The sequence below is a fragment of the Myodes glareolus genome, chromosome X (assembly GCF_982192425.1).
Source record: "Myodes glareolus chromosome X, mMyoGla1.1, whole genome shotgun sequence".
Taxonomy (NCBI): Eukaryota; Metazoa; Chordata; class Mammalia; order Rodentia; family Cricetidae; genus Myodes; species Myodes glareolus.
Window position 1 is genome coordinate 144,592,812 of NC_142053.1, and position 20,969 is coordinate 144,613,780.

Below are 20,969 nucleotides of genomic sequence, written 5' to 3' on the forward strand. Positions count from 1 at the left end.
GCTTTGGTTTTCTTCATGTTTTCTAGTGCCTGATAGTACTCCCATTCATTCTTTTCCTCCATAACTTAATAGCTATAATCTGGAGATACAAGATCACTTTGGAGTGTGGAACAATGGTATAGTAATCAAGAACATAGATTCTCTTTGGTTTAAATATCTTATTTACCACTTACTGGTTGCGCTTCCTTTAAAGAGTCACTGAATTGTTTTCTGCCTGTTTTTCCAAATCTGAAAAATGAGGAGGATGACAAGAACAATAACTTATGGGGTTCATTTGAAGGATTCAGCAAACTGATGTTTAGAAAACACATATAGTGCTTAGATAAAAAATTCTATTACAGATCTGCATGTGGTAGTACATGCTCGTACTATCAGCACTGAAGTTTCAAAGGCAGGAAGATGACAAGCATAAGGTCAGCATGGCCTGCATAGTGAGACCCTGCCTCAAAAAAAGTCAGTTACAGATTTGGATAGAGGGGTTGGGTGCAAGGATATGAAAGATGTTTTAAATTAAAAAGCATAATTTTCAGATGAGATCACTAGAAGGTCTTTATTTAAAACATTTATCTCATTTACTTTATTTAAGACATTATTCTTCAGGGGAGAATGAAATTAAATATAGCTTGCACAGTGTGAACTGAGAATTTAAAATATTCACATTTTCCACATGTGCCCACATACTACCATTCTAAGCTCCAACCTCCCATTACTTCTTTCATAATCAAAATCCAAAGTTTCAAATGACAGATTTGGAATTTATGCGAGAAATTCAATGGAAGAACAAAGTAATAATTTTGTTTTACAGAACCTGGGTTTCAGGTTGTATATTGAAAGCCATTAAGAACTTGCCACTTGCTCTCATTTCCCTGGGCAGTCCCATTGGAAGTAGCTATTCTCATGAAGTAGTTGGTCATGTGCTTTGTAGTCTATGGTCAGGGGAGTGGCTACTCAGCTATGTAAAGCCTTGCTTTCAATGTTCATCAAAAATATACAGGGATGATCATTAAAAACTGCTAGTTGTCATTTCAAAACAAGGAGAGTTTCAAGATTCTTTCCTTAAGGTCAACTGGAATTTGCCCCAATTAGTATAGATAATCAACTTTCACATCTCTATGGGTGTCTTAAAGGGTGACATCATTCTGAGTATTGATAGAGTTCTGAATGTGGTAGGCATTTATAAAAAGAAGCAGAAATAAACTCTGATGAATTTGTATATTAAATAGGTCGTCTAAAGCCTACTAGGCAGTTTATAGTTCTGCTTGGAAGCTTATAGTCTTCCCAGATCAGGCTAGGGTAGAAACATTGGCATTATCAACTGTTATTACTGTTTAAAACTGGAATGTGATATTCTAGTTGCATCTTCTTTACATTGTTCTAACTGTTATAATAATTTGGAATTTTATAATATTTTCTTTAACTGTTGCTCCTTTAATGATAATATTTAAATTTTTAACATAAAATTGATATTAAATTTGGAAACATGTATACTTCCCTTACTTCACTTCTGAGGAGATATGCTTATTGAAATTAATTAATTGAATTTCCATTGATACTTATGTCCACATTTATGATAAGGTTTGTCTTCCATCTGACAGCTTTCATACATTCAAGATTTCTAATGATTTCATCATTGAGCAACCTCTTTGATGGGAAATGATCATTCAATAGATCTATAATGCAAAAGTACAAAGGCCAAGGTTTCACTCTAAGAAAGAGGATATTCCTATTCCTTTTACTGAGAATAACCTTCACCCAAAAATGGCTGGTGATGAACTTTAAGCTCAATTGACATATCCCCAGAAAAGCACCCTAGCTACAGCACAACTTCCCATCACCATTTACACTTTTATTTTTATTTATTTTTTATTTTCCTATGACAGATTTTCCATTTTCACTTCTTGTTTTCTCTTATCTGTAAATTCTCTAATCCATGATGAACTTTGACCTCTGGAAAGTTTTTTTCCAATTCAGAGCAGTCATAGAGTTTCTCTCCTGTGTGAGTTCTCTGATGCACAGTGAGTCTGGATTTCTCTCTGAATGCTTTGCTACACTTATCACATTGATAGGGTTTCTTTCCTGTATGGGTTCTTTGATGAATAATGAGGTATGATTTTTGGGAGAAAGATTTCTCACATATATTACACTCAAAGGGTTTTTCCCCTTTGTGAACTCTCTGATGAATAATGAGATAGGATTTCTGGAAGAATGCTTTATCACATTCATTACATTCATATGATTTTTCCAATTTTTCTCTTGTATGAGCTCTCTGATGTAACATGAGGTATGATTTTCTGGAGAAGACTTTTCCACATACAGTACATCCATCTATTTTTTTCCCTGTATGAATTCTCTGATGAGCACTGAGGCTCAGCTTAAGGGTAAAGGCTCTTCCACATTCTGAACACACGTAAGGTTTTTCTCCTGTATGAATTCTTTGATGTCTACTCAGTGTTGATTTTTCTCTGAAAGCTTTGCCACATTCATTGCATTCAAAAGGTTTCTCTCCTGTGTGTGTTCTCTGATGTACACTGAGGTGTGCTTTTTGGTTGAAGGCTCTCCCACATTCGGAACATTCATAGGGTTTTTCTCCTGTGTTGTATAATGAGTTTTGTCTTTTCTCTGAAGGCTTTGCCACATTCATTGCATACATATGGTTTCTCTCCTGTATGGGTTCTTTGATGTATATTCAGTGTTGATTTCTCTCTGAAGTATTTGCCACAATCAGCACATTCAAAAGGTTTTTCTCCTGTGTGTGTCCTCTGATGTACATTTAGATGTGCCTTTTGGTTGAAGGTTTTCTCACAATCTGTACATTTATAGGGTTTTTCTCCTTTGTGAGTTCTCCGATGTATAATGAGATTTGTCTTTTCTTGGAATGCACTACCACACTCATTGCATACAAATGGTTTTTCACCTGTATGTGTTCTTTGATGTATATGCAGTGTTGATTCCTCTCTGAAGGATTTGCCACATTCATTACACTCAAATAGCTGGTCTCCTGCGTGGATTTTTTGATGTAGTCTGAGGTGTGCTGTGTTGTTGAATGCTTCTCTGCATCCTTCCCATTCATAAGGCTTTTCTCCTAAGTTACTGATCTGATGAACAATAAAGAATGAACATGGGCTGGGGATTATTCTACACTCAGGACACTCATAGCTTCTGGTTCCAAGTTGAGTCAAGTCATGCTGAACAAAGTTATAAATTTGATCTTTACCATACATATTATGGTCATGGAATTTCATTCTATCATTTGTCTCATGTTTGCCAGGAATTAATAATTTCCTACATCTATTGCATTCATAACATTTCTGAGTTGTAAAACTCAGACTACTAGGATTGAGTAAACCTAAACTATTATTAACACTTTTCCCAAATGAGTTATTCATATAGGGTGTGGGTCCTGAAGAAACTATCCATGTGTTCTGAGGAAGTGGGTTAATAAATTCATCATATTCATAGCTTCTTTCTTCAGTCACATTTTTCTCAATAACGGATATAGCCTGGTCCAAGTGTATATTTTCGTTTTCCTGATGCCATGCCAGGTAGTCTTCAGCTTGCCCAACTTCTAAAAAGAAGAATAATAAACCAGACTCTGTAAATACACCCAATCAGAAGCAGGCTTCTGATGGTGTTGATTTTTAATTTCTTCTAAGTCTATGTACTGCTTAGAAAGAGAGTCTAAGCATGTATCTCTCTTATATTCAGAGATTGAGGAAAGAAAACCCAAGATGATCCAACAGACATTGGAACAGAAAATAACAATAAATTTAAGTGATATAACTTATTTTAAAACTGAGGAAACTAAAAACAGGTTCGGAGAGCCATGAATTGGAAAAGTCATACTGGAAAGACAGTAAATCCAGGTTTGGGGTCAGGGACATCTAGGTTGCAAAGATCCTTTCAGAAAGGCTGGAGATGATTTAAGTGGATGAAAAAAGAAGCAAAATGAATAAACCAAATGGGGTCCAGTTTCTTAACAGCTCATTCAAAGGTTACCATGAGACAAACCTAGTAAACTAAGAATTTGGAATGAGTAGCAACAGTATATATATAACATTTAAGAAGATAGTTTTGAGATTTTAAAGATGTAAATCCTTCACCTAGCATCTAAGGTCTTGTTCTCACCATCTTCCAAATCTCCATTCTTACCTTTGCAACTTGAACTTGGGATCTCTCTCTTTATGATACCAAGGGTTCCTTGCTCCAAAGAGGTAATCACTTCTGGTTTGGTAATAGGATACCCTGCAGTGGGAAATCATACAAGACTAGGGTACTTTGTATGACACTCATCTCAAAAAATTAGTAAGGTGTGTTTTATTAAGGGTATGTTTTACATTGATAATTAACATCTTGTTTAAGAGAAAATAAGAATTTAATCTGTAGAACCAAAAGTATAGAAATACTTTAGAGACAGAAAATTACATAATTGGGGACATTGTGAATTACTCAACAAGCCATCCTTACCCAGTGAGACAAGATGGCTATAATTCTCTAGCATCACATCTCTGTATAGGCTTCTCTGAATAGGATCCAGTTGATTCCACTCTTCCTGGGAGAAGTCCACAGACACATCCTCGAATGACACTGATCCCTGTAATTGCATACTTTTATTCAATTAGTTTGGTAAAAATTAGTGATACCATTTCTCTCAAAATATTAGTAAATATTTGCTTTAATAGTCTTTTAAAAATTGAAACATTAAAACTATACATATTTACAGAAAGTAAATATGTGTGTGTGTGAGAGAGAGGAGGGAAGGAGAGAGAGAGGGAGTAAGAGAGAAAGAGAGAAAGGGAGGGAGAGAGAGAGAGAGGAGAGATCAGATCAGGCTAATTGAAGTGATAATGCTCTTTATGATAAACCAAATATTCCTCAAGGAGAAGATATTGTTTTACAATTTTAAAAATTGTTAGGGACTAGGGGTGTAGCTCAGTGGTAGAATACTTGACCAGCATGCACAGGCCCCAAGCTCCAACGTCATCACTGCAACAGCTTCCTTCAAGATTTGCAATATCTAATCAAAGATAAGGGCCCACATACTATAGAATCTATTAAGAACTCATAAGATAAATATTGACAATCCAATAGGAAAAAATATTTAAAATGTTAAATAGATATTTTACAAAAGACAGTGTCCAAATAGTGAATAAACATTCAAAAAGATGCTTAAGATCATTAGTTATCAGAGAAACACACATTTAAGCCATATGAGATAATAATATCTTCCAACGGAACAGTTAAAATTAAGACTAACAACCTAAATGTTGGTAGTGATGTGGAACAACACAAATTTTCACACCTTGCTGGTAGGAGTAAAATGGTACAGACAGTTTGTAAAATGGTTTTGTAGAATTGCTTCATTAGTTAACTTATGAAGTTGCAACTTCACTCTTTGGAATCTATCTAATGGAAATGTGCACACAGGTTCATTTTGTAGAATTGCTTCATTAGTTAACTTATGAAGTTGCAACTTCACTCTTTGGAATCTATCTAATGGAAATGTGCACACAGGTTCGCTAATACATAAGCAAACTATTCACAGAAATATTGTTTATAATAGCCAAAATGGAAACATCCATCAGCAGTGGATTTGAAGAGTAACTGTGAAGTATTTATGCAATATAATGGTATTCAATAACAGAAATAGAACAAACTACTGATACCTAAAATAACAAGGATGTGACTGCCTCTCTTTTCCTATCCCATCCCAGCTTGCTCCCAGGCACCCTTTCCCTTCTTCGAGGGCATAAGGTCCACAGCTCAGCCTGTTTTGGAGCTGGGACAGGGTGATGAGTGCAACCGGATAGAGTTCCTTTGTTTCACTAAGTCTGCAAGGAGCAAGCTAGTCCTTTTGTCTGCGAGGTCCCTGGCTAGCAAGGGGCCATGATCCTATACCAGAAGATCCATCCGAGGAGTGAGTGTGTTCCTGACTGGCCTGCAGAAGCCCTGGAAAAGGAGCACAGACATTTCTCAACCCCCTAAACTTCTCTGGTAATTCTGCAGGGGCTTCTCTCCCCAGCTACTGCCTCTCTCTTCCTATCCCATCCCAGTTTGTTCCCAGGCACCCCTTCCCTTCTTTGTGGGGGAATAAGATCCCCCAGCTCAGCCTGTTTGAGGGCTGGGATGGGGTGGTGAGTGCAACCAGGAAGGAGTTCTTTGTTTCACAAAGACTGCATGCAGCAAGCTAGTCCTTTTATCTGCAAGGTCCCTAGCCAGCAACTGGCCCTGATTCTGTACCAGGAGATCCATCGGAGAGCATTTGAAGGAAGAGATGGGCAGGCTCCAATGAAAGAATCCTCCAACAATTTGAAAAACAACATGATAACACCAGAATCCAATGAACATACAACAGGAAGACTTGAACACCCTAATCCAGAAGAAGTAGAAAAAATAGGCATTATGAAAGTGATAGAGTCCCTTAAGCAGGATGTGAAAAACTCCCTTAAAGAAATGGATGAGAAGAATAACAAAAAGTTTGAAGAAATGAATAAATTCCTAAAAGATACTCTAGGAAACCAATAAAAAACACTCAAACAGATAATGGAATCAATTCAAGACTTGAAAACTGAAATGGAAGCAATGAAGAAAACACAAACCGAAGGCCGGCTGGATATGGAAAATCTAGGTGAATGAACAGAGATGACAGAGACAAGCATAACCAACAGAATACAAGAGATAGAAGAAAGAATCTCAGATTCTGAAGACACTATAGAGAAAATAAACACACTGATCAAAGAAAACAGAAAATCCAACAAATTCTCATCACAAAACATCCAGGAAATCTGGGACACAATAAAAAGACCAAACCTAAGAATAATAGAAGGAGAAGGAGAAGAATTACAGCTGAAAGGCCCAGAAAATATATTCCACAAAATTATAGAAAAAAAAAACTTTCCCAACCTAAAGAAGGATATTCCTATGAAGGCTCAAGAAGAATAGAGAACACCAAAGAGCTAGATCAAAACAAACAAACAAACAAAAAAAACCAAAAGCAAAACAAAAAACAAAACCATCCACTCGCCATAAAATAAGCAAAACACAAAACATACAGATAAAAGAACGAATATTAAACTCTGCAAAGGAAAAAGGTCAAGTAACTTATAAAGGTCAACCTATCAGACTTACACCTGACTTCTCAATGGAAACCATGAGAGCCAGAAGGTCTTGGATAGATGTGCTGCAGAAACTAAGAGACCATGGATGCAAGCCCAGACTACTCTACCCAGGCAAGCTTTCTTTCACAATCAATGGAGAAAACAAAATATTCCAGGAAAAAACAAATTTAAACAATACAGAGCCACAAATCCGGCCTTACAGAAAGTAATAGAAGGAAAATCACAACCCAAGGAATCCAACAATGTCCACAATAACTCAAACATCTAGCGACCCTTCACCAGCACAACTCAAAGAAGGGAAACAAACAATCTCTACTACCAAAAAAAAATAATAACCAGAGTTAACAACCACTGGTCACTAATATTACTTAATATCAATGGACTCAATTCACTTAAAAAAAGGCACAGGCTAAGAGATTGGGTGTGAAAACAGGATTCAACACTCTGCTGCTTACAAGAAACACACCTCAACCACAAATACAGACATCTACTCAGAGTAAAGGGTTGTGAAAAGGTTTTCCAAGCAAATGGACCTAAGAAACAAGCAGGTGAGGCTATACTAATTTCTGACAAAATTGACTTCAAACTAAAATCAATCAGAAGAGATGGAGATGGACATTTGATACTCATAACAGAAATGAACAGATACTCATCAGGATGAAGTCTCAATCCTGAATATCTATGCCACTAATATAAAAGCACCCACTTATGTAAAAGAAACATTATTAGAACTCAAGAGAGACATCAAACTCAACACACTAATAGTAGGAGACTTCAACACACCTCTCTCACCAATGGACAGGTCAATCAGATAGAATCCTAACAAAGAAATAAGAGAATTAATGGAGGTAAAGAATCAAATGGACTTAAAAGACATCTATAGAACATTCCACACAAATAGGAAAGGCTATACCTTCTTCACAGCGTCTCATGGAACCTTCTTGAAAATTGACCACATACTCGGTAACAAAGCAAACTTCCACAGATACAAAAAAAATTTTAGTAACCACCTGTGTCTTACCGGATCACCATGGAATAAAATTAAAATTTAGTAAAAATAATTCTACCCCCAGGAAGCCTAGAAACTCATCGAAGCTGAACAGTCAACTACTGAACCACTCCTGGGTCAGAGAAGAAATAAAGAAAGAAATTAAAGTCTTCCTTGAATTCAACGAAAATAAAGACACAACATACCCAAACCTATGGGACACAACAGAAGCAGTGCTAAGAGAAAAGTTCATACCTCTAAGTGCCCACAGAAAAAAAAGGAGAAAGCACACATTGGAGACTTAACAGCACAGCTGAAAGCTCAAGAAAAAAATAAGCAGACTCACCCAGGAGGAATAGAAGACTAGAAATAATCAAACTAAGGGCTGAAATCAACAAAACAGAAACACAGAAAAAACAATCCAAAGAATCAATGAAACAAATAGTTGGTTCTTTGAGAAAGTCAACAAGATTGACAAACCTTTATCCAAACTAATCAAAAGACAGAGAGAGAACATGCAAATTAACAAGATCAGAAATGAAAAGGGGGACATTACAACAGACACTGAGGAAATTTAGAGAATCATTAGGTCTTACTACAAAAGCCACAAAGTTGGAAAATGTAAAAGAAGTGGACATTTTTTTTAGATAAGTACCATTTACCAAAATTAAATCAAGACCAGGTGAATAATTTAAATAGACCTATAAGTCGTGAGGAAATAGAAGCTGTCATAAAAAAACACCCCAACAAAAAAACCCCCAGGACATGATGGTTTTAATGCAGAATTTTATCAGAACTTCCAAGAAGAACTGATACCTATACTCCTTAATGTGTTTCAAATAATAGATTCAGAAGAGTCATTGCCAAACTCTTTTTATGAAGTTACAGTCACCCTGACTCCAAAACCCCACAAAGACCCAACCACGAGAGAAAATTATAGACCAATCTCACTCATGAACATCGATGCAAAAATTCTCAATAAAATTCTGGGAAACAAAATCCAAGAACACATTAAAAAAATTATCCATTACGATCAAGTAGGCTTCATCACAGAGATGCAGGGCTGGTTCAACATATGAAAATCTATCAATGTAATCCATCATATAAATAAACTGAAAGAAAAAAAGCATATGATCATTTCATTAGCTGCGGAAAAAGCATTTGAAAAATTCAACACCCCTTTATGATAAAGGTTTAGGAAATGTTAGGGATATAAGGATCATACCTAAATATAATAAAAGCAATATATAGCAAGCCAACAGCTAATATCAAATTAAATGGAGAGAAACTCAAAGCCATTCCACTAAAATGAGGAACAAGACAAGGCTGTCCAATCTTGCCATATCTCTTCAACATAGTTCTTGAAGTTCTAACAATAGAAATAAGACAACATGAAGAGATCAAGGGGATTCGAATCGGAAAGGAAGAAGTCAAACTTTCATTATTTGCGGATGATATGATAGTATACATTAGTGACCCCAAAATCTCTACCAGAGAACTACTACAGCTGATAAATACCTTCAGTGATGTGGCAGGTTACAAGAGCAACTCAAAAAAATCAGTAGCCCTCCTATACACAAAGGATAGAGAAGCAAAGAGGGAAATCAGAGAAACATCACCTTTCAAGATAGCCACAAATAGCATAAAGTATCTTGGGGTAACTCTAACCAAGGAAGTGAAAGATCTATTTGACAAGAACTTTAAGGCTTTGAAGAAAGAAATTGAAGAGTACACCAGAAAAAGGAAGGATCTCCCATGTTCTTGGATGGGTAGGATCAACATAGTAAAAATGGCAATTCTACCAAACGCAATCTGTAAATTCAACACAAACCCCATTAAAATCCCAACAAATTTTTTCACAGACCTTGAGAGAACAATAATCAACGTTCCATGGAAAAACAAAAAACCCAGGATAGCCAAAACAATTCTATACAATAAAGGTACTTCTGGAGGCAATACCATCTCTGTGTTCAAACTCTATTACAGAGCTACAGTAATGAAAACAGCTTGGTATTGGCATAAAAACAGAGAAGTCGACCTATGGAATCGAATAGAAGACCTGGATATTAACCTACAAACCTATAAACACCAGATTTTCAACAAAGGAGCTAAAAGTATACAATGGAAGAAAGAAAGCATCTTCAACAAATGGTGTTTGCATAACTGGATGTCAACCTGTAGAAGAATGAAAATAGATCCACATCTATTACCATGCACAAAACTCAAGTACAAATGGATTAAAGACAAGAATATTAATCTGAACATACTGAACCTGATAGAAGAGAAAGTGGGAAGTAGTCTACAACACATGGGCACAGGAGATCACTTCCTATGTATAACCCCAATACCACAGACTATAAGGGAAACAATGAATAAGTGGGACCTCCTAAAACTGAGAAGTTTCTGTAAATCAAAGGACACTGTCATTAAGGCAAAAAGACAACCTACTGGTTAGGAGAAGATCTTCACCAACCCTGCAACAGACAAAGGTCTGATCTCCAAAATATTTAAAGAAATCAAGAAACAAGACTTTAAAATGCTATTTAACCCAATTAAAAAATGGGGCACTGAACTGAACAGAGAATTCGAAACAGAAGAAGTTCGAATGGCCAAAAGACACTTAAGGTCATGCTCAACCTCCTTAGTGATCAGGGAAATGCAAATAAAAATAACTTTGAGATACCATCTTACACCTGTTAGTATGGCTAAAATAAAAAACAACAGTGATAACCTTTGCTGGAGAGGATGTGGATGTGCAAACACTTTGGAAATCAGTATGGCAGTTTCTCAGGAAATTCGGGATCAACCTACCCCAGGATCCAGCAATACCACTCTTGGGAATATACCCAAGAGATGCCCTATCATACTACAAAAGCATTTCTTCAACTATGTTCATAGCAGCATTATTTGTAATAGACAGAACCTGGAAACAACCTAGATGCCCCTCAATGGAAGAATGGATAAAGAAAGTGTGGAATATATACACATTAGAGTACTACCCAGCAGTAAAAAAAAATGACATCTTGAATTTTGCATGCAAATGGGTAGAAATAGAAAACACTATCCTGAGTGAGGTAACCCAGGCCCAAAAATATGAATATGGTATGTACTCACTCATAAGTGGTTTCTAGCCATAAATAAAGGACATTGAGTCTATAATTCCGGATCCCAGAGAAGCCAAATAAGAAGGTGAACCAAACGAAAAACATATAGTTATCCTCCTGGATATTGGACTTAGACAAGATTGCCATGCAAAAATTGGAAGTTGGGGGTGGGGTTGGGGTGGGGATAAGGGGAGATGGGTAGAGAGAAGGGTAAAGGGGAGGATGGGGAGAGCTTGGGGAAATGGGATGGTTGATATGGAGGAAGGATGGATATGGGAGCAGAGAAATAGATTTCTTTATTAAGGGAGCCATTTTAGGGTTGGCAAGAGACTTGACTCTAGAGGGGTTTCCAGGTGTCCAAGGAGATGTCCCCAGCTTGTTCCTTGGGTAGCTGAGGAGAGGGCACCTGAACTGGCCCTATCCTATAGCCACTCTGATGAATATCTTGCATATCATCATAGAACCTTCATCTGGCAATGGAGGGAGATAAAGACAGAGACCCACAATGGAGCACTGAACTTAGCTCCCAAGGTCCAAATGAGGAGCGGAAGGAGGAAGAACATGAGGAAGAAGTCAGGACTGCGATGGGTGCACCCACCCACTGAGACGGTGGGGCTGATCTAATGGGAGCTCACCAAGACCAGCTGGACTGGGATTGATGGAGCAGATGATCAAACCGGACTCTCTGAATGTGGCTGACAATGAGGGCTGACTGAGAAGCCAAGGACAATGGCACTGGGTTTTGATTCTACTGCATGTATTGGTTTTGTGGGAGCCTAGTCTGTTTGGATGCTCACCTTCCTAGACCTGGGTGGATGGGAGAGGACCTTGGATTTCCCACAAGGCAGGGAACCCTGACTGCTCTTTAGATGGGAGAAGGAGGGGGAGGGAGAAGGAGGAAGGGAGAAGGAAATGGGAGGATGGGAGGAGGTGGAAATTTTTAATAATAAAAAAATAAAAATAAGTAACAAGGATGTATATCTAAAACATGGTGGGCTCGAGATACAGCTCAGTGGAAAAGTGCTGACCTAACATTTGTGCCCTGGGTTCCATTCCCAGCCGCAAAAAAAAAAAAAAAATCATGACAAGTGAAAGAAGTCAGATTCAAAATAATAATATGTATATTTCTATTTATGTGAAATACAATAAGAGAGAAAATAAATTATGATGATGAAATAAGAAAGTGGTTACTATAAACAAGAGCTAATGTTTGGAAATGGCATGGAAGCTTTTGGAAGGCATGTCATTTCTTCCTCCTTTTTGTTCCAAGTATTGCTTATATAAGTGTTTTTAATCTGTAGACGTTCATAAAACTGTACACTTTATATACTTTTCTACTTACGTTATATTTCAGTAAATCTACCTCATAATTTTTTGGTCTAGGTCATATTCCACAAAATGTTTAAAAATACGAAGACAAGCATTTTAAACCCCCAGTGGAAAAAGAAAACAGCAAGTGAAAAAAATCACAAGAGAAATATAAAAATAGAAAAACTTAAAGTTATTAAAACATATTGATAAACACAAGCCAAAACATAAGATATTTCCAGCTATCATATTGCAAATCTTTAAACTATGACAAGAGTATTATTCACAAGTGTCTTTTCACTCTTTATTAGAGAAGCTATCAGCTTGTATTAACATTTCAAACTGCAGTTTGTCAATATCTGTGCAAGTTCACAACATACTCACTTTTTTAAACAGACACTTTAGAAATGCTTATGTCTGAAAACACATGACAAAAGATCACCACCACACTAAAAAAAATTACTCAGAGGTCCTTCAACACAAAGTTCATCAATAAATCATGATGTGTGAATGCAAGAGAAAAATACAGCAGTTCAAAATTTTCCTATGTGAACCAGTTTTGGTGGCATTTCCCAATAATCTTAGCACTCAGGAGGCTGAGGCAGGCTAATCCCAAATTCAAATCTGGTCTACATGTGTGAAACTCTATCTCAAAACAAAAAAAAATGAAGAAAACAAAATAAAACCTCAATTAGCTAGGTGTGTAACTCAGTAGTAGGGCACTTGCCTAGCACATAGGCGGCCTTGTGTTTCATCCTCTGCACTGATTTTAAAAACCACAAAAAACTAAAACCTTCTGTGAAGCATCTGTAAAGAAGTATTTATTTAGTAGGAACTATCTTATCCTAGCTGTGCCAGTGATCAGCTGTGAAAATTTATGTCACTTGCTAATCTACTCTGTTCCTCACCTGGAAAATGTGAATGATAACTGTGTCTATTTCATAGTGCTATTATGAGTATTAAAGCTGCCTATGTATATGAAGTATTTAAATATAGTGTTGTGCATAGTATAAGCTGTCATTCCTATTACCATCAGCTTATATGTTTTGTTTTGTTTTGTTTTTTGTTTTTTGAGACATGGTTTCACCGTAGTTTTAGAGTCTATCCTGGAACTAGCTCTTATAGACCAGGCTGGCCTTGAACTCACAGAGATCCTCCTGCCTCTGCCTCCTGAGTGCTGGGATTGAAGGCATGAGCCACCACCGCCCCGCTAGCAACATGGGTTTTATCATTCTCATTACTACTACAGACTGAGTACTCCTTATCTAAGATACTTGAGACAAAGAAGTAGTTTGGGATGTTTTGAATATTTGTATATCTTCACATAATAAGATTTTAGGGATGAGATTCAAATGTACACATGAAATTCATTTGTCCATATACATACTGTTTAAGGTAATTTTGCAAAATATTTTCTGTATGCCTGCATTTTTGGCCAAGACACATCGTCACATAAGGTCAGTTGTGGAATTTTCTACTTGAGGCATCATGTCCACAAAGGACAAATTTGAATATTTTGTAACTTTGAAGAATTTAGATTTTCCAATTAGGGATGCTGTGACAATGTTACAATGCAAAGGGAAGACAAAGAGGTGCAAAAGTTTTATTTATAGAGTAAATTTTAACAAGAGGAATGCATGTTAACTATTTAGAAAGAAAGAATAAGGCAGATAAGGTACAGAGTGCAGAAGTTAACCAAAGTCAAATGATCTGCAGTGATTGGTGATATGACATCATGAGATACTTTCTCTTTTATTTTTAATTTACTTTTATTTTATTTATTATTTTTTTTCCTGGGAGAAGAACAAAGGTCCTCTTGACCATGCTAGTACTCTGCCTAATGAACTACATACAAGTCCTAATTTCCTCTTCTATACTGCAAAGTCCTTGAAGATTGAATCCAAGGCCCACTGCATGCTAGAAAAACTACCACTGTGCTACACCCTAAGCACTCCACCCCCCCCCCCCCCGCCGTGTCTGTCTGTCTGTCTCTCACACTCTATGGGGGGGTTTGAATTAACCCTTCATATTTTTATACAATCTTGTTACATAATTTGGGTTGGTCTGGAACTCACTAGGTAAACTAGGATACCCTCAAATTCTTGATCATCCTGCCCCCACCTCCTGAAAATTGTGACTATGTGTGACTATGCTCACTAGAGCAGTTTAAATTTTTAGTGCCATTCTTATCTCACTTTTGTGCAAAGATGAAACAATGCTGACTTGTAAAATAAGGGTAGAAGGGAAAGAAGGTAAAATGGTCAGCAATTTAATTCTGAGATTAAAAGTAAAAGGACAATCCTATTGGTTTCTCAATGCTCTCTTTAGATAATAAAAACAAAAAACCTACTGGGAAATAATTTGAAAGACATATGGCTTATATCATCTTCCTGACTATCAAGATATTATTCGCATGTAGTCCAGAACATGTTTGTGTAGGCTTGGCTTGTTTTTCCTGAACAGTCACATTTCTTTCAGTTTTGTTCTAGCAAGACACCTTTGGTTGACAGGAAGATAATTTAAGTCACAACAGAATAATATTAACCCTGTGTTTATCATACGTTTTCTAGTAAGGACTTGAAAGGACCCATCAGAGGACTGTCTGATTAACATTAGGAAATCGAAGCATCTATGAAAGTTGCTCACTGTCTGTAAGGATGAGACAAAACAAGTGAATATGTTTGGTTCCCTTTATGTTGTGGCTTACAGAAAGCTCAGAAAAATAACTATACCTTACACAAATATATAAAATCCTATGATACACACACAGATACATATTTCACACTTGTGCTGGTCTTGTTTTATATCCTTAAACTTTGGGTTTATACATATCTACTGTATAGAATAAATATAAATACACTAATTCATATACTCATATATAAGATTTATTATGTATGCATCAAGACATTATTCTAAATGTATTAACACAATTGACCTTCACAATCACCATACAAGTTAAGTAATATTATTATTATTATCCTAACGATTCCCATTTTACAGTTAAGGAAGCTATGGAACAGATAGCATTGGTAAGCTCCTAAATCTGGTTAGGGCAATTTTGCTGCAGATTCTATCCTCTTTTAAAACCATACAATATTGCTAATATAGGCAGAGGCTAACTGGCAGAAGCAAGTAAGAACTTACCCAGAACTCAGCCATGACTGACTGTGGTGGAGAGAAGGCAAAGGCCTAAAAAGGCAGAACTGTTAAGAGGGAGAAGAAACGAGAAGAGCTTCAGATGGCAAGGATACTCAGATTGAAAATTCACCAAATCACCAGGTCAGAAATCCACAATGCCAGGTGGCAAAATGGTAATAACATTGCTAAGTAAAAAGGGAAAGGACATTTGTTTTCCCCCATGGATTCCTGTCTAACCCAACAACACAGCTCTATGATGGACCTCATAGGCCATTGTGTATTATCACAGATTCCCCCACGCTAACTTAAAATCCCCAATCATATATTCCACAGAGCCCCACATCACTTATCACTCATTCTACAGCCTGATCATCACAAACCCCAAATATTCCCATCATTCACTCCACAGCCCGCCTCGAGCAAAGCTTCCACAGACCATATCACTCATTCAACGTATCTCTATCATTCTGCTTGCAGCCTCTTGCCCAGATTCTCAATACTCATCTTTGAGCCCCTCCCCAAGTACTCACCCTGTAAATTCGCGTCTTTGCAGAGTCCTCACTCGCCTGTCTCCCTCTGCCTGTCAGAGTACCAACCCTCTCACTTCCGTTCTGAGTGAACTCTGCTCTCCTTCACTCTCTTCCCCGATCTTAAAATCTGAATTCTTGTGCTGGCAAAGTCTCTCTAAGGTTTTTCCAAAACAGTCATAACTTCCTGAGACGGTCATTTTTAAGTCTTTTACCCCGCCTAGGTTACTGTCAGTCACTAAATTTGCTCATGCGCAGTAGCCCTTCCTGAAGCCTCCAACGCTAACAGTCCTAAATATTTTGATTACGAAAAGGATTGAACTTGCCGGCAGGAAAAATGGATGCACCAATAAGCCATGTTTTCAAGGGAGCGGGCATCTTTATAGCCTTTGCCATTTCAACAGCGGAGAAAAAATCTACCTCTTAATGTTTAAAAGAGATGAGATTTTTGAGGAATTTGAACACTTGGCGTCAAGAATAGGCATTTTGTATAAAGGCACACTAATGATTGACAGCTTTTAGAGCCCAGGGCTACAGCCCCTGTCTGCATTTCCCCACCCCCACTCTCGGCAGGGAGATACCACTGCAGAGATGGGGGGTAGCTGGAAAGCCGTCACCTTTCTTGGGAACTATTCGGAGTAAAAGGGAATCAGAGCAGAGAAAAATGCATTTCCACCACTGTGGAGATTGGGAGAGATCATGGAGTTGTGGATTCCTTTGAGGAACTATAGAGGTAGGTACTATTAGGCTAGCTGTGAAGAAGACTCAGATTGGTATGATCTTTGGGAAATACCAGGTTGCAGATGTATGCAAAAACAGGGGTAGTAAGATTCTGTGCTGAAAGAAAGAGATGGGGGAAGAAAGTGACATCCGTAAACATGGGTGTTGGGAGAGTCAGGGACAGAAACTCAGGGAAGGAGGGACCCTAATGATGTTGTGTCTTAGATGAGAGAATCCACAAAGTCCTGACAATGACCTTACCCCCTTGCCCCTGCATGCCCTCATTCCTGGGAACCTGTTGTTGGGTCTAGGGGGGTCGTGCAAAGATGAGAACACCACCAAATCTAATAAACCAGAAGCAAACTTTATTCCAGAAACCAGATCCTAGGAAAACCAGAAGCAAACTTAAAAATAAAAAATAAAAATAAAACACCGTGGGGCACAGAAGCTTATCAGCTAGCTGAGACCACAGCCAGAGATGGTGTTTGTTAGGCTGTGGTAAAAGGCAGGTTTCTGAACCCATTTTTTATAGTAGGGGCACCAGGCATTATCTCTCAACAAAAGAAGTTTTACAACCTTGCCCTGACCCTTGGGTTGGTCAGCGGAGACCCTAAAGAAGGGAGTGAGTGCTAATGTCAATAGGTAACTAGGCAGCCATCATGAAATATGTTTCAGAAAAGATTACAGCGAAGGTCACTAATTGTGAGAAAACAGATGTCTTTAGCAATTAGTCAGAAAGGGACTGCTAGTAATACTAGAAGGTTAATAAATTAGGATTAACTGGTTCTTAGGCTGAGAACTTAGGAGATATCAGAAAGCTTTTCACATTATCTCAAGGTAAAACTCAGATACTGACTGCCATACTTTACAACCTCCATTATCAGAGCTCATTAATTAAACCATTGTATTTGTCCACTGTCTCCTGGTACCTCCAAGTGTAAACTGGAATCTTATGCCTCTCCTCTGGTGGCATCAGTTTTCCATAATGGAGACAGTGTCTAACCCAGAGGTCACATATCTCTATCTCCTAAAGGTTAACTCAGTTCATATCTGTCGTTTATCAGGGATGGCCAGGACACTACTCTCAATTTGTAGAGAGACACTCTGGCCTTGTAAATAAAACAGCCAGTTGTAAAATGACCTACGCTTCCCAAGCATCTGAGAAAATTGCTCACGGTGAATGAATGAGCCTTGATCTGCTGAGAAAGCTGTTAATAGTCTGTTCTCATTCTTCTAGACTTATAACTTTATATTTCATTATTTCTACATTCTTATTTTTGGAATCTACTTTTTATTTTCTTATTCCTGGACTCTTCACTGTGGCCTAAGAGATTTGGGAAAGTACATTTGACAGGCTCTGGGTTCTTTTTTTTTAAAATTTATTTATTTTATTACTTTATAAATAATACCAATCAAAATTTCCACTTCCTCCCCTCCTCCCACTTCCCACCCACTCCCCCACCCCTCCCCCATTCCCTCCAGTCCTAAGAGAGGGCAAGGCACTCTGCCCTGTGGGAAGTTCAAGGCCCTCCCCGCCCCTATATCCAGGCTTAGGAAGGTGTGCATCCAAAGAGAAAAGGATCCCAAAAAGCCAGTATATGCAGTAGAGACAAATCCCAGTGCCATTATCTCAGTCTGCCCCAATTGTCAGCCACATTCAGAGGGTCCAGTTTGATCCCATGCTCGTTCAGTTGCAGTCCAGCTGGACTACTACACTAATGAGTACACTAATGAGTGAGTACATATCATATTCATATTTTTGAGTCTGGGTTACCCAGAACAGGCTCTGGGTTCTATGGAATCCACCTCAAGATCTTCTAGAGTCCTAGAGGAACCAACAGGAGACTGTTTCAGCTCTGAATTTCAGACACACTATACTATCATGCAAGAGAAAACTAAGGAGGTGATTTCTTAGTGGCTTAGTGGGAAAACTTAAAACTTTTATTAATGAGGACTATATTAAAGACAAGGAAGAAGGAGTAGGGTTTTTTTTTAAAGGTGACTCAAGGTCTCATCATTTATTTGCTACCCTTATAGACTTATTTTTGACTGGACTCAGACTTAAGTAGAAGCTCTCAGTGAGGACAGCCTTCGCCTCTTGGCACTTTTCTTTGGCTTCCTTCATTCTCTTGGCCAAAAGTTTAGCATATTCTGCAGCCTCCTCCTTGTTCTTCTTTGTTCGTTGCTTCTTCAGAGCAATACGCCGACGTTTGTGTTGCAGGACACGTGGAGTCACAAGACGCTGAATCTTGGGTGCCTTGGTCCTTGACTTCTTACCTTCTTTGTTTATAGGCTTTCTGACAACGTACTGGTGGACATCATCTTCTTTAGAAAGATTAAAAAGCTTTCGGATTCTGCTAGCTCTTTTAGGCCCCAACCGACGAGGAACAGTAGTATCTGTCAGTCCAAGAATATCCTTTTCTCCTTTTTTTACAATAACCAAGTTGAGAACACTCAGATTGGCATCCACAATGCATCCTCGGACAGACTTGCGCTTCCTCTCTCCAGTTCTCCTTGGTCGATAACAAGAATGCCCCTTACTCAACAGCAGACGCACTCTGCCATGGGTCAGGACACCTTGTTTCATGGGAAAACCTTGTTTGTCATTGCCGCCACTGATTCGAACCACGTAACCCTTCCACTCTTCACCCAGGGCATCGGCAGCCACTTCCGTGGCCATGCGCTTCTCATAGAAGGTCCGAAGCTTGCGTTCATTGTCCACTTCGATGAGTTTCTGGCAGCCGGTGGCAGGGAAGGAGATATTCAGCTTCATCTTCGCACAGTCGACTGCCTAGGAGGTGCCACGAAAAAGAGCAGGAGTAGGGTTTTTATAGAGACACATCAACAAAGCAATCATCCTTGAGTCATGAGGATGGATGGACTTGGGTCTTACTTCAGAATATGGAAAAAGCACTGGAGAGAGCTATGGATTTGTGTGCCCTCCCAAAATTAAGGTGTTGAAACCTTAACTATCAATGCAGTATTATTTGGAGATGAAATCTTTGGGAAGTAATTAGAGTTAGACCTTATTAGGATGAAATTTGGTCTAATGGATTTGGTGCCCCCAATAAAAGGCACTCAGGAGCTTGCTTATTTTTAATTTGAACAAAAATTAAGTCACGTGAGCATACACTAATAAGCAGCTGTCTGCAAGCAAGCAAGCAAGCGAACTCTTTCCTAAAACCAAATAAGCTGACTTTGATCTTGCTCTTCCCAGCACCCAGAATTGTGAGAAAGCAAATTTCTGATGTTTAAGCTAGAATTTTGTTATGGCAGCCAGAGCTGGAAAAGACTTGTTCAATTAGCCAGGGATTATTACAAAGGGTTTAAATATGAAGTCACTCTAATGAGGATGCCTGGGGAAAATGGCAAACTTCTTTTATTTGAAAAGACACATATAGCATAAAATTTACTATGTTATCCATTTTAAAATATGCAGTTCAGTGCCATTTACTGTCTCCAAAATGCTGCACAAACAGTTTTACTATCTAGGTCTAGAACATCTTCATCACCCAAGACAAAATCCCATAGTCCTTAAACAATCATTTTCTACCCCTTCCTCATCCCAGATCCTAGCCACTATGTATTTTTTTGCTCTCACTATGGATTTGCTTATTGTGAATATTTTATAAAATAGAATCACACACTCGCTTTTTTAAAAGATCAAATGTGTTTATTTTTAGTCATTTTTATTTTAATTTTTTCCATCCACAGTGCCTCCCACCTCCCCCCATCCCACCTCCATCTATTCCTCAGAGGAGCTAACCCCCCCCCCACCTTGAGGAGTCAACAAAATATTGGTAGTTGAGGCAGGACCAAGCCCCTCCCCACTGTATCAAGGTATTCCACTATAAGGAACGGACTCCAAAAAGTCAGTTCATGCAACCAGGGTACGTCCTGATCCCACTGCAGACCCCTCAACAGATCAAGTCACATAATTGTCACTCTCATTCAGTCCCATGCAGGTTCCCTAGCTCTCAGTCCATATTCTGTGAGCTCCTATTAGCTCAGACCAGCTTTCTCTGTTGTTTTCCCTATCATGATCTTGACCCACCTTGCTCATATGATC

The 20,969-nt window shown here is 38.2% G+C and overlaps 1 protein-coding gene and 1 pseudogene across 1 annotated transcript; both read right to left on the bottom strand.

The window, feature by feature from the left end:
• Nucleotides 1-523: 523 nt before the first annotated feature.
• LOC125417801 (uncharacterized) lies at nt 524-16,730 on the bottom strand. The gene is given in 6 exon segments (XM_085685072.2): nt 524-2,600; nt 2,602-3,565; nt 4,150-4,242; nt 4,465-4,591; nt 15,660-15,718; nt 16,184-16,730. Coding segments are annotated over 5 exon segments (1,908 nt in total). The 5' UTR covers nt 15,675-15,718; nt 16,184-16,730; the 3' UTR covers nt 524-1,891.
• Nucleotides 16,731-18,939: 2,209 nt separating this feature from the next.
• LOC125417833 (small ribosomal subunit protein eS6 pseudogene) lies at nt 18,940-19,703 on the bottom strand (annotated as a pseudogene).
• Between the last annotated feature and the right edge of the window lie 1,266 nt (nt 19,704-20,969).